The sequence below is a fragment of the Felis catus genome, chromosome B3, assembly GCF_018350175.1.
Source record: "Felis catus isolate Fca126 chromosome B3, F.catus_Fca126_mat1.0, whole genome shotgun sequence".
NCBI lineage: Eukaryota > Metazoa > Chordata > Mammalia > Carnivora > Felidae > Felis > Felis catus.
In genome coordinates, this window is record NC_058373.1 from 110,117,728 (window position 1) to 110,131,725 (window position 13,998).

Sequence of the window (13,998 nt, forward strand, 5' to 3'; positions counted from 1 at the left end):
CAGGCTCTGAGCTGTCAGCACAGAGCCTGATGTGGGGCTCGAACTCACGGACCGTGAGATCGTGACCTGAGCGAAGTCAGACGCTCAACCGGCTGAGCCACCCAGGCGCCCCTCCCTCAGCCTTTTATTGTCGCTTGTATTCCTAGGTTGCTGAGAGTGCTGAACTGACCTTAAAGAGTCAGTGGTTCTTTTGAATAATCACCAGGCTGGATTTCCTGGTGCTGATATGGTCAGCTTAGGAAAGAGAAGGAAGAGACAAAATGGAGGCTCAAGGCCCCTTCTCTCCCAGAGAGAGGGGTTAGAGGGGTCAGTCTGGCGCCATTTTCCTCCCGCTGAGGGTCTACCTTTTGGAATCTGAGGCCACAGATTTCCCCCCTTTTATCTCTGGCATTTAGTAAAGTAGAGCCATTTTCATGGCAGAAGCAAGATCTCTGCCCTGCCACGTCCTGCCCTGAGACCCCTGGGACTCCAGGGGCACATGAGTCATGGGAGCCCTCTGCCAGCATGTAGGGTTAGAGCGTCTCCCCAGGTAATAAATCCAGCAATCCTCACAGAGGCCTTGGAGGAAGGCCCTGGGGCTCAGCCTTGTACCTTTTCCACAGTACGCCCATAATAAATACGTCGTGGGCGCATGAATGAATTCCCACCGTGCTTAAGTGCCTTATTCCCTAAAGTTACTTTTGTCTTCTGTCTCCTGTAGGTTTTCTGTCTCTTTCACAAGCACCAAACTATTCTGTGTTCTGGCATTTCCTAATTAATTAAACTAGGTTTCTGCCAGGTAATTGCCAGGTCTATAAGAGCAGGTAAGCATGAGATAAGGAGCAGACGCGTCTCTGTCCACTGCTACTCCCTCTCTGGGGCAGGACTGCCAGTGTGGTTGGCCCTGGGCAAAACTTTGAAGTTGATGATAAGGTAATGTTGACTTGTTGCAGCCTAAAAATGCTTATGCACAATATTAAATATTGGCCTATTAATCCTACTATAAATTGTGTCTTCTTACAACACTAATCTCTAATACATGCCAGTATATTCTTCGTATTGTATTGTTAACGAAGGATGGTCCTCTATTCACTAGTACTTAGGAACTTTAGAGGAAACAGTGCCAGTGGCTCGGTCCCCTGCACAATAATCCTTTCAGTGATTTATCAGAAGGGTAACAAAAGTCCTTTTGAATATCCTAAGCAAGTCTTTATCTGGTCCTCAAATGTCTAACAACATTTGATTAATAAATATTTTGCAGTTCTTTTCAAAGTTATTCAAGAGATGCAAAAGGGATATCAACCTTAGTTTACAAAAAGTCTCTCCTAAATCTTCATAGTCCCCAAAAAGTCTTTTCCCAGTTCTGCCCCTGAAAGACCTACCAAAATTAGCTTTGAGGACTTGGCAGTAGAATGAGACTTTTTTTTTTTTTTTAAAGATTTTATTTAAAAAAAAATTTTTTTTTTAGCGTTTATTTATTTTTGGGACAGAGAGAGACAGAGCATGAACGGGGGAGGGGCAGAGAGAGAGGGAGACACAGAATCGGAAGCAGGCTCCAGGCTCTGAGCCATCAGCCCAGAGCCCGACGCGGGGCTCGAACTCCCGGACCGCGAGATCGTGACCTGGCTGAAGTCGGACGCTTAACCGACTGCGCCACCCAGGCGCCCCTAAAGATTTTATTTTTTAAGCAATCTGTATACCCAACGTGGGGCCCAAACGCAGAACCCCAAGACCCGAGAGTCGCACCCTCTGCTGACTGAGCCAGCCAGGCACCCCTAGAATGAGGCCTTCATGTTCTCATTTACGTTCTCTTTTTTAGGAAGCACTAATAATTCTAAATTCTAAAAGTCTGGTCAAGTATTTGAAAGCTGTTGAGGAACTGAAAAATGATGTAACTGAGGGTGTAAAGCTGTCTTTGGAAGAAGAGAGTAGACGTGTCTGTGCCAAGTGGGAGGTAAGAACATGCACATGTATCTGGGATTCTGCTTGTAGATCTGACCCTGGGCCCATTTGTCATCAGTCATTCCTGGCCATCCCTGTGTACTTGGTATCACAGTGGGGGCTGATCCTGTGAGTTTCCCAGGGCCCAGTCAGGTTCTGTGTTCAGCCAATGACCACACGGCTTGGAGATTAGCGGGTGATTGGAGGGGGGAAAGGGGAGAGTCCAAAGTCCCTCTCTTGGACAGTGTCTTTGGTGGCTGTGGGTTCCATGGTTCCAGATTCTGATGACCCTTCTGTCTGGGCTCCTCTGAAGCCTCCAGCCCAGCAGTATAACAGCCTTCTGCCAGTGTTCATCTCCGGATTGCCTTACTGTCCTCCCTTTGGCTTTTCTGTTCTTTCGTCTCGTGTGTAACTAGTTCCCTGCATTTGATTCCCTCTGAGTTAAATATTTAGTGTTTCCTGGGTCCCTAGTTGGATCCTGACTGAGACAACATATAGACACATATGCACATGTAGAGTTTCCTAGTGAAATAGGCATAGACTTTGATGGCAGACAGACCTTGATTCAACAGCTATGACCTTGGGTAAGTTGTTTCACCCTCTAGGAACGTATCTGAGAAAATGGGGTTGTGTGCAACCACTTGGCAGGATTATCAAAAGGATTTATCTAAAGCCCCACCACAGAGATTGTGTTCAATAAGCGGTGATTTGTATTCAGCGTGTGTGTCTGGAGAGAGAGAATAAGGTAATATAATTGAATGTCTACTGTTAAAGGCACTTAAAACATATTTTATTTAACTTTTGTTTTTTTTTTTTATTTTAGAGAGAGAGAGAGCGTGTGAGTGGGGGAGAGGGTCAGAGGGAGAGAGAGAGAATCTCAAGCAGGCTCCACATCCAATGTGGAGGCTGATGTGGGGCTCGATCCCATGACCCTGGGATCATGACCTGAGCTGAAATCCAGAGTTGGATGCTCACCTGACGGAGCCACCCAGGCGCCCCTTAAAAACATGCTTTTAAATAGACGTTTATTTAAAATAAATAAATTAAATGAAAAGTTAAACAAATTTCTAAATTTTAGAACAATTTTATTTATTTATTTATTTATTTATTTATTTATTTATTTATAATTTTAGAGCAATTTTAGATTTACTGAATTATTACAAAGATAGTACAGAGAGTTCCAGTGTACCCCAGGCCCAGTATTATTATCCCTTATTATTATCATCTTACATTAATACGGTATCTTTGTCACACTTAATGGCCCAACGATGGTACGTTATTTCCTTACGTTTATACTTTATGCATGTTTCCACCGTGTTTCCCTCCTCTCATTTTTTTTCTATTTCAGAATCCCATCCAGGACATACACTTTAGTTCCGTGTTATTTCTCCATAGGCTCGGAATGTGTTTTGTATATGTTTTCTCTAGTCTCCAGCCGTGTCTTTTCCATTCTCTTAATGGTATCTTTCACAGCTAATACATGGTTTTCGTTGTTAGAAAAAGAAAATATGTTTCTGGGTCTGGTATATTTTAAAACATCCTTCCCAGTGACATAAAGACGAATCAGAATGTCGTTTAAACCCTCTTTCGACCCTGTGTTACTACAAATATTCTTATTGGGTTTTTGATGAAAATCTTTTCAATGTATTCTTTTCTCATAGTTAGCTAATACATGTGCCTTTGTGGGCTTTTTTTTTTTTTTTTGCAGTCTCTTCATCATGAGATGTCTTTGTATATTCAACAACTGAAAATAGACATTGAAAAAGGAAAACTCAGTGACAGTATTTCAAAACTTGAAAAACAAATAAATAAAGAAAAGAAACTAATTCGCAGAGGAAGGACCAAGGGTCTCATCAAGGAACATGAGGTACCACCTGTTTTCCATTTATATGTTGTCATCATTTTGGAGTTTCTCTTACATGGTTGTGTATGTCCTTCACCTTGGATTAAACCTGCTCTGAAAATTACGTCAGTCCTCTTGTCCGTTTCCTGGGGATTATCCCTTACGTGGTTCGAGTTCTAACTGCAGCCTGTGTTTCTTGCTTTTGGGACATGAGAAAAATTCAGCGTCAAGTTATTATTTCATGATTTCCCTTGCCATGGCTCAGTGGCCCCTGTCCCTTGAGACTGTGGTTGCAAATGTGTCACCTGTTGCTTAAGTACCCACAGTTGATTTTGAGGGGACAAGGTGTCCTCAGAAGTGCTGCTTTTGGAAAAGATAGCAAATCAGGATATAAGCATCTGGGGCAAATCTCATGCTCCGTCCGGCCCCCATCCTATATGATTGCTTCTATTTATTTGACAGTGTTGACTCTTCTTTCCTTTAAACTGTTTACTGCCGTGGCTCTCCCAATATCAACCTCTCTTGCTTTTCCTTATTTGATTATTTTTTGGGGGGTGGGGAACTTCTTTTTAGCGTCATTCACAAATTTCTCTCTCTTTTTAAAGTAATCTTCATACCCAACGTGGGGCTCGAACTCATGACCCGAGATCAACAGTCGCACAGTCTACCAACTGAGCCAGGCAGGGGCCCCACAAATTTCTCTGTTTCCCTTGTGTTATCTTAACACTAAAACTTGTGTTTTAGTTTTGAGAGTCTCCATTTTTGGCTGCTGTCATGCCTGCCCTAGGGGGTTTTCTGCCCTTGGCGGCTTTAATGATAAAACCCTCTCTGCAGTGATAGTGCCTAAATCTTTATCACCACCTGAGTCCTTTCCTCTGAGGTCCAGATTCTGTTTCTGAGTGGTACATGTCCCAGTGTTCTTCAGAAACCTCCAGTTCAGCGTGTCCAAAACTAGCCCATATCTTCCCTCAAACTTTGCTCCCTTTTGTATCTGTTGGTCATGAAGCCACTGCAGCCTGAGAACTCCCCTCCTCCCCATCCCCTTTCCTTCCTGCTCAGCTGTGATGGAGTCAGTTGCCAGGCCTCATGGGTTACTCTCCAGGACACCTGCTTCCTCTCCTTCTTTTCCACGGTGTTGCCATTGCCCTTGACCTGGGGTATTTTCCCCATGCGATGATGGCCACATCATCTTCCAGACCCATCAACGGAGAGACCCCTTTGAACCACAAATCCTATGTCACTGCCTCACTGTTACTCCCAGAATATCTCTAAGCCCCTTAGAACACCACGCAGGTGGGCCACAGTCTGGCCTCAAGACATGCCTTCAGCGTCCCTTCTCCCGTGCTGTGCCCACCAGCCACACTAGACCGCTGTTCTTTCAGAACATCTGGAGCTTTCTTCCCCTTGGCTGTTCCTTCTGGTAGGAGTGACCTCTCTCGGCTCTGACTCGGAGCAGTCGGACTTGTTCTGGCCGCATCTCCCTCAGATGGCTCCCACATGTGGAGTGGGTTTTCTCGGAGTCCTTAAGGCAGGCAGTGACCCTGTCATAACACTTGTCACACTATGCGCACATTATCTGTATGACCACTGGAGGGGAGGAAAAAAAATTATTTTTTTGACTCCTGAGGGTCCCTGAAAATGAAACCGACAAAGGCAGATGAACAGGAGAAAAGCGTACATATTTTATTGAATTTTTACATGCACGTGGGAGCCTTCATAAGAGAGTAAAGACCCAAAGAAGTGACCAGAGAAGGAATTTTTTATACCTTGTAGACAACAAAGCCGTACATTTGTGAAGAACTGGCAAGGCAAAGATAAGGGTTAGTTTAACAAGGTTTGTTTGCAGATTTCTCCGGTACTGTCTCTGGGCTGATGAGAGTCTATCGCTAATAAAAAGAGACTTTATTTCCTGCCTGTAGGCAGAAAGCAGGGAGCTTTTTCTGTGTTTGCTGCTTCTTAATTGCCTTTAGCTCAAAATAATTTTCGCACCAAAGAGGCATATTTTTGGCGGCGTCTGGCTGGCTCAGTAGAGCGTGTGCCTCTTGATCTCGAGGTCGTGAGTTTGAGCCCCACGTTGGGTGTAGAGATGACTTAAAAAAAAAGGAGGCATATTTTGGGGTGACATATTCTGGTTTCATTCACTGCATTACTAGACTGTGGTGAATCCCTTTCAGGCTGACTTCCTCATCTTTGTTTCTCCAGTGCCCATTACCACACCGGGCGCACAGCGGATGGCCTATAAAAGATTATGTTGTTAAAGTCACACACATCTGTTAGTTTCTAATCCTTACGGACTAATCACGCAGACTCCTTTGAAACACATTGCCTGCTTTATTTCCTCAATCAGGCCTGCTTTTCTGAGGAAGGCGGTCTGTACCAGCTCCATCACCACATGGACGTCCTGCGGGAGCTGTGTGAAGAGCTGACTTCACAGAAGAGTCAACAAGAAGTGAGGAGGGCCCTCAAAGATTATGAACAGAAGATAGAAAGACTTCGGAAGTGTGCTTCCGAGATTCACGGGGCGCTGCAGCCCGCGGTGGGAGGCGTGTCGAAAAACAAGTGAGTGCTTCATAAGATTAACTACACATCAGGGGAAAACAAGAGAAAGCCCCTTGCAAGATCGAATGACAAGGAGTGTTATTTATTCTCTTTTAGACTTCCTGTTTCTGCCTCTGTTTTAACGTGCAATTTTGATTCCTTCCTAGGGAGCCCATGAGCACGTCTGAGAACGGAGGAAGGAATGCCCACAGCGAGGTGCCATCTGCAAACTCAGATAATCAGCCATCAGCTGAACAGGTGTCACATGCGGATAATGTATTTTAGAAGTAAACCCAGTGAAAAAAAGCCAAGCGCACAACAATCCGCTTCTCATTAATTGCTAGCTTTAATTATCTCATTATTTTCATCAGCTGAGGAAGTAATGCAAGAAAGACTCCCTTTCAGAGAATTACAACACAGTGAACCAAAGCTATAGCGAGCGTAACGTTTTCTTCTCCTGAGGATACAACAGCTCTTTCAGAAAGAGACCATTTGCAGACATTACGATTACACGTAGTCTGTGCACGTTCCTATTCAGGGGTACGAGAGGTTGAGTTTCATCTGTACGGATGCCTCAGCTGCATGGAGATGAGCTAGTTATTATTTGTCTTTTTCTCAGTACGTTGTCGTTTGCTCCCCTTGGGGATTGAATTTTCTGAATTCTTGAATTTTAGGTAAGTGGCCATGCACTGTGGGTCATAGCCCAGCCTGCTAGTCTGAAGCTGTGGGGAAGGAACCAGGTGTATTTGAAATCAGAGGTCTGGCCTGCACGCTAGGCTTCCGAAGGCTTTTGACTATGGCTGTGCAGTCGTAGGCAGAGACAGTATTTAGGGGTTTAGGGGCTGGGAGAACACCTTTCCTGTGCTGATATACCGATTAGAAGGTGAGACTCCGTGTAATAAATCTCTTCTGTCCTAGGGGAAGGCCTTTCTCTGACCTGAGAAGCTTCAAATAAATTTTATTATCTCCTGGGTGAGGGTATAAAGAATTAGTGATATCCCTTTGTACTATAAAATGTTTATCTTTTCCAGGCAATTAAGTATATTGAAAGTATTATGTTTGCTATTTTGCATATTTGCTTAGGCAATGGGATCAATTAAGAATTTTAGCCTGGAATCCGAGTTAAAGCCTCAACAGGAAGAAAGCGTTATGGAGAAGTATGAGAAGGGTCACGATGCATCTGTCCGTAGTTTACAAGAGAGGTAACTTTTAAATAACTGGAAGATCCACCCAAAATCTTTCATTAATACAAACATGTTATACTTTAATACATGTGTATAACCCATTAGTCATAATTTTTGCATGTAGTCCAGTAACTTAAGCAGAAATTCCTGAGATTTCCTCATGTATAATTGACAGTAATTAAAAAAAAAAATTGTCTTCTTATTAAAGTTAAGTAGCATCGCATTTAATTTTTCCCCAGGTATGATACACACAGAGAAAATCTTGAGCTGTGCCTGCAAAACAACAAATTCAGAATTATTTCTGATTTCTCCAGTGACGTAGTAAGGAGTAGTGCTTGTCTTCAGGCTAAACTGACAGATCTACAGGTAATTACTAAAAATATTATTAGAGGAGTTTTATGTTTTATTAGAAAACAATACCACCGTGAGTATAGAATTCCACTACCTTGGCTGAGGTCACGTACGCTAGATGTTTCCAAAGAACTCTCTTTGTTGGATTACATTTCCAATGTCATTCTATTCTAGAAAGTGATTTGCCTTCAAGTACGAAACCCAGGAAAGACTTTGGTTCAGGGTCCTAATTTATTGCTCCTGCTCTGATTTGGTACTCCAGATACGGTGGCTTGCAGAGTTTTGGGTTGTGTATAGGATAGGAATGAGGACTTCAAAAGAATTGGTCCAAGCACTATGTTTGAAGGCAGTTTCACCCAACAGCCCAACTGTGTGGCTATAAAATTAACAATATGTGAAAAACCAGTCATCTTGACAAATTGTCACCTTGTGTGTCTCATGTTGGGCAGTAACAAAGGGGCAGGCAGTGGAAGGATCTTTCACTCTGATGGATACTCTTGTGGAGAGCCATCAGAAGAAGTATTGCATTTGTATTGCTCAGGAGCTACAGAAAAAAACCTGTCTAATGTTGGGCACACAAGTTGTAGGCCCTACCAATGACGATCTTCCTTACTTTGAAGACGATCTGTGCAGTGCAGGGCAACACTGTTGTATACTTGGACGTACATTAGAACGAACCTCACAGAAAACCCATCAGGTGGAGAAAAGGGCCACGGGAGAGCCTACAGTGCCCTCCAATATTTTATAGTTATCTTCCTTTTATAATGCCAGTTTCTGAGTCACACTCTACCATCTGGCTTTTCTCTATTTTCCATCTGAGTAAGCAGAATGAATATGTTAAAATCTCTGTTGTTCAAGTGATAGATTTAGCACGTTTTCATCACAATTAAGAAACTGTCTTGAGACCTTACTCCAGTAACTGAATAATGAGTTGGTCATAAAAGCTATACTAATCCTTGGGGAAAGTGAACAAATTATAATGTTCAGCACTCAGTAAAATTGTGTGGTAGTGCCTTAAAAAAAAAAAACAAAAAAAACCCCACAAAACCTAACAAGGTAAGGAGCTGGAATAGAATAGAATTTTTACATGTTTAATTATAAATTATAATTTCATTCACTTCTTATTTGATAGAAACAGTTTTAGTTCACTCTAGTTTTCTTTTTAGTTTAGGGAGAAACAAAGATTTATTATCTAGAGGAACTAGAATATCTGTTCTTATATTACATGTATCTTTCCTTTTTTAAAGTTTATTTGTTTTGAGAGAGAGAGATCATAGGTGGGGGAGAGGCAGAGAGAGAGAGAGAGAGAGAGAATCTTGAGTAGGGACTCGATCCCATGAAATCATGACCTGAGCCGAAATCAAGAGTCCAACGCTTAACCACCTCAGCCACCCAGGCGCTCCTACATGTATCTCATCTTTCTGAATTGTATTCTCTGCACTGACTTATGGGAAGGAAGTGTGGGTTCCTTTATTGTTGACTCCCTTGACTTCACTGAATGGGTCTTCTAACTGAGAGCACAGTTAAGATCATTGTTCCCTGAAGGATACTTTACTCCTAGATGTTTGGAAAATATTTTTAAAACTTATTTAAAATTAAAATTAGTTAATTAATTTCATTAATGAAATTAGATATAAAAATAATTTTAATGTATTTTCATATGAAACTTCGTGTTCATAGTTGGCGAATGCCTCATTTTGTTAGAACAAAATAATCATGCCTGTTAACCCCCTAGTTGATAGATTACTTTATGTGTTTCATCTAGGTCTTAGAAAATGAAACTGATTCCTGCTGGAAGGAGTTTGAAATCACTTCACTGAAGTTAGAAGAGCTTGAGAGTGACGTAAAGAAGCCCTTTATACGCGAGGCAAGAGACAGATTAAAAGAAAAAGAAAGAGAGTTTCAGATGACTCTTAATACCAGGTATAATTCTGAGATCTACTAACGCTGCATTTACTAAATTTATGAAATTTTAATGCTATTTTAAGCTAGGCTAGTACTATATTAAGTATTTTATTTGGTTGCTAACTTGAGGGCCATTTTACTGATGAGGAAACTGATACTCAGGGAGGTTACATAACCTAACCAAGCCTCCCCACTGGCCAGACATTTAGGTGGAATTTGCACTCTGTTGAGTTCCAAAGGCCGTGCTCTTCCCCCTGATCTGCCCTTGGGCATGAATTTGGCCATGTCACATAACTTCTCTGAATCTTGATTTTCCCATTTCCAAAGTGAGAGTGCTGTTATTACCCCCTATACATAGGATGTGTTTCCCCAGGACACATCCCCACTTTACATAGGAGAAAACTGAGGCTCACAGTCATATGTTATTCGTCAAAGGTCACATATTTCATTCCCAGATTAGTAGAGCCCATTTCTTTGAATTCTGTTATATTTTCACTAATAAAATAATTAGTGTTTATAATGACATTTCTTTGTCATCCAAGGCAAAGCTAAATTACATTCACCATTTTGCACTTCAAAAGGTTAGGAAAGGCTCTGTATGTTTTACAACAATTTTCCATTCAGTGTGGTTTCTGTTAAGCTATTATGAATATGTGGATATAGCAAACAACTCATTCTTTGGCATTTTGGATCGCTGGATTTGGGGGTTTTTTGGTGTGTTTTTTGTTGTTTTTCCTGGGTTTGGGTTTTAATGTGATCTGCACATATCATTGTATGTATTCTTATTGGGTAATTATTTTTTGTTTGTAGTTAAACAATGGCATTAATATGTTTTGTAGACTACATTTATGGTGCCTTTTCCCATTGTGTCTGGGTTTATTTTTCACCCAGAATGGAATCTTTGGAGACTGCGCTGAAGATTGTGTTACCTGTGGAGAAGGAATCACTTCTCCTCTGTGGCTCAGACCTGCTCCTCCATGAAATGGCCATTCAAGAATTTCATCTCATTGATGCTGATGGCATTTATCAAAACCTGAGGGTAAATATAAGTTTTCCCAGGCACTCATAGAATAAATCAATTCTTCAGAGATTTTTAATTATACGTCAATAGTATATAGTTAGATGATAAGTAATGGCAGAAAGTCTTCAATAATTTAGACTGATTTATTTCTCATCTCTTTTATTCCTCACAAATTTGAAAGTAGGTACAGTGAAGTTAATAGGTATTTTCTTTGAATTCAAAATGAAGGTCTGCTTATGAATATCTTCTCCAATGACTGAAATCCTAAGTATTGTATTAGACTCATGTGCATTTTTTACAGTTTACTTATTCCAGGTCTCATTTGAAATAGAAAATATTTAAGTTTGATGTTTCAGATTAGAAACAGATGTCGCCACAGTTTAATCTCTATTTTCACTGGAGCCATAGATTTATATACTTGTTTTCTTTTGGGGATTGAAACATCAGAAAGGTTATCAGATCATGAAACAGATGGGCTCTGATTGTTTGTGATTAAAATGTTTCCTTCTGTGGACCCTGTCTGACTTGGCAGACCCGGGAAGTGGTTTTCCAGATGCAATCTAGTCATTGGGAGTTTAGGTGCATTGCTGATGGGCAGTCTCTCTTTTTCTCTGCCTCAGTCTTTTCGGCGTTTCTTACTTTATTTTAGAATATCCAAGATTCCATCATAAAACAGATTGAAATATGTAATAATTTGGAACAGTGGGGCGACTTTGCATTGAAAGAATTACACCCACTGGATCTCCATGCAACAAAGAATATTATACTGAAACACAGAACACAACTTGATGAAACGAACCACAAGGTACAGAGTTGTAAAGATGCCCTCAAAGCTCTGGAGGACTTTCTGGCTTCTCTGAAAACAGCTGAACTCCCTTTTGAGCTTGTTACAGACCTGTCAGCCTCAGATACACAGGTGGTACCAGAAAACACTTTGACAATAGAAAATAAAGAAGGAGAAACCAATCTGATGAAGGACAAGGCCAGACATTTGGATGAACGTTTGAAGATGCTTGGTATAAGCTTTAAAGATGCTGAACGGGGTGACGACACCTGTGAAAAACTTGTTGATGCTTTGTCCAAAAAGTTATTTGAGACACATGGCTATGGCGTGCAGGAGAAGTTCACTGAAGACAAGTTACTAGAGACTTGTACTTTCAAAAATAATGAACTCCTGAAAAATATTCAAGATGTGTGCAATCAAATCAGTAAAATCAGTCTTAAGGATCCCACTGCTCCAGCTGTGAAACAACGGTAAGTCTCATGTCCGTCGATGACCCCATGCGGGATGATGCTCCTCTGTATTTTCAGTATGTCTTAGGTGAAAGAAATTCTTTCTGTGTCTTTCTACTTCTGTTCCATCCTGCTCTATTCAGTGTTCAGCATGCTTTTCTGTAGGCTCTTCAAACAAGCTTTCCTTTTGTTGACAGTGTGCCTTTACAAAATGTTATATGATTTTTTTTCTCCCTGAAGTGTACATTTCATGGACAAAGGAGTAATGAAATAAGATGCATGTAAAGTACTTGAGTTCCTTCAAAGTCCCTTTAGCGCTCTGGTCTTTATTACGGGGTTCTCATGATGAGAGAAGACCTAAAAAACTCCACACACGGGGTACTAAAGAAAGAAAGAAGTGGTAAAGGATACGCATGTTATACCCTGTCCCTACTTGTTGCTGAATGATTTGGTCTCCTGCTCTCCTTCCAGCAGGATGGGGATGGGGACAGAGTGGGACGGCATGGGACTGGATGCAAGAGGTCAGCCAAGGTTAGTTTTGATTCTGGAGACTGAGCAGAATTGCCTGGTAAACTGAGGCAGGCAGGCTTTGTACGAGTGCTGTGATTTTAACTCTTGTGTTCAGAGCCAGCCTCCAGGTCCCGCAAGTGATAATGCTAGCAAGTTACCTCTGTGGCAGTCTCCGCCCCTTTCTAAATCTTTCCCACATCCTGTCTCCTCTGTCCACCAAGTCCCTCAGGCTCAGTGCTCTCTTGAGACTCTTCAGTTGACCAAGCTCTTCCCTCTGAAACTGGCCCGTGCTAACGGTCTCAATGAGACTTTTATTCCTACAGTGCCCAGTTCTTAGTGAGGTGTTGAACTAATTACTAATGTGTTATTTATTGTTAATAAATATTTATTCTTTATTCATAAATAATAAGTAATAAATAAGTTCCATGTTAATTTATACATGAAAAACTATACATCGATAAACAATAAATTGCTTTAATTTTTTTTTTTTAATTTTTTTTTTTAACATTTATTTACTTTTGAGACAGAGAGAGACAGAGGATGAACGGGGGAGGGTCAGAGAGAGAGGGAGACACAGAACCCGAAACAGGCTCCAGGCTCTGAGCTGTCAGCACAGAGCCCGACGTGGGGCTCGAACCCACGAGCCGCCAGATCATGACCTGAGCTGAAGTCGGACGCTCAACCGACTGAGCCACCCAGGCGCCCCAGATTGCTTTAATTTTTAATTTAGCTACCAATACAACAAATACGTGTTGTGTGCCGGGTACTATTTTAGGTACTGCAGATAGAGGAGTTAGCACAAAAGACAAAAGCTCTTGTTCCTGATGGAGTCTTATCTAGTGAGAGGAGTAAGATATTCAATATGTTTGATAGTGATAAAAGCTATGAAGAAAAATCGAACAAGGACGGAGGAGGGGGTTGTAATTCAAAAAGGGTCATCAAGAGTTTTACTGAGAAAGTAACTTTTGAGTCAGATGGGATGGATGAGAGAGCTGGCCTGGTGACTCCTGGGAGGAAGAGCCTTCCAGGCCGAGGGAGCAGTAGGTGTGAGAATGAGCCTGGCATGTTTGAGGAGAGGCAAGGAGTTGGGAAAGTCAACAGTGAGGGGAAGAAGTATGAAAGGGGATCAGAACAGGTGGGATGGGGCTTAGCTCAGGTAACCTGTGGGCCATGAGATAGCTTTGGCTTTTTCTTTGAGTAACATGGGAAGTCATTGGAGGGGTCCGAGCAAATGGAAATGATTTGGTTTTCACTGTAACAGGCTCTCTCTGGCCCAAGTGCTGAGAATGGTGTAAGAGTCAAGGGAAGATACAGGAAGTCTAGGTTCACCTATGGTAGTGATCCAGGTGAGGGATGATGGTAGCATGGACCAGTGGTGAGGTGGCAAAAAGGGCTAAGATTCTGGATAAATTCTTAAGATAGAGTCCACAGTTATATAGGTTATATGTACACATCATACATAGCTTATAAGAAAGATTGGAGTCGAGAATGAT

General features: G+C 41.7%; 1 protein-coding gene across 13 annotated transcripts in view; it reads left to right on the forward strand.

Annotated features, from left to right (window-relative positions):
• SYNE2 (spectrin repeat containing nuclear envelope protein 2) overlaps positions 1-13,998 on the forward strand; it is a 345,027-nt gene that overhangs the window by 128,759 nt on the left and 202,270 nt on the right. For all 13 annotated transcript variants that reach the window (XM_045060037.1, XM_045060046.1, XM_045060047.1 and 10 more), the window contains exons 22-30: positions 1,799-1,933; positions 3,629-3,787; positions 6,111-6,322; positions 6,469-6,559; positions 7,385-7,503; positions 7,725-7,851; positions 9,602-9,759; positions 10,633-10,780; positions 11,412-12,016. In XM_045060037.1, the coding sequence (XP_044915972.1) occupies positions 1,799-1,933; positions 3,629-3,787; positions 6,111-6,322; positions 6,469-6,559; positions 7,385-7,503; positions 7,725-7,851; positions 9,602-9,759; positions 10,633-10,780; positions 11,412-12,016 (1,754 nt within the window). The remainder of the gene's footprint in view (positions 1-1,798; positions 1,934-3,628; positions 3,788-6,110; positions 6,323-6,468; positions 6,560-7,384; positions 7,504-7,724; positions 7,852-9,601; positions 9,760-10,632; positions 10,781-11,411; positions 12,017-13,998) is intronic.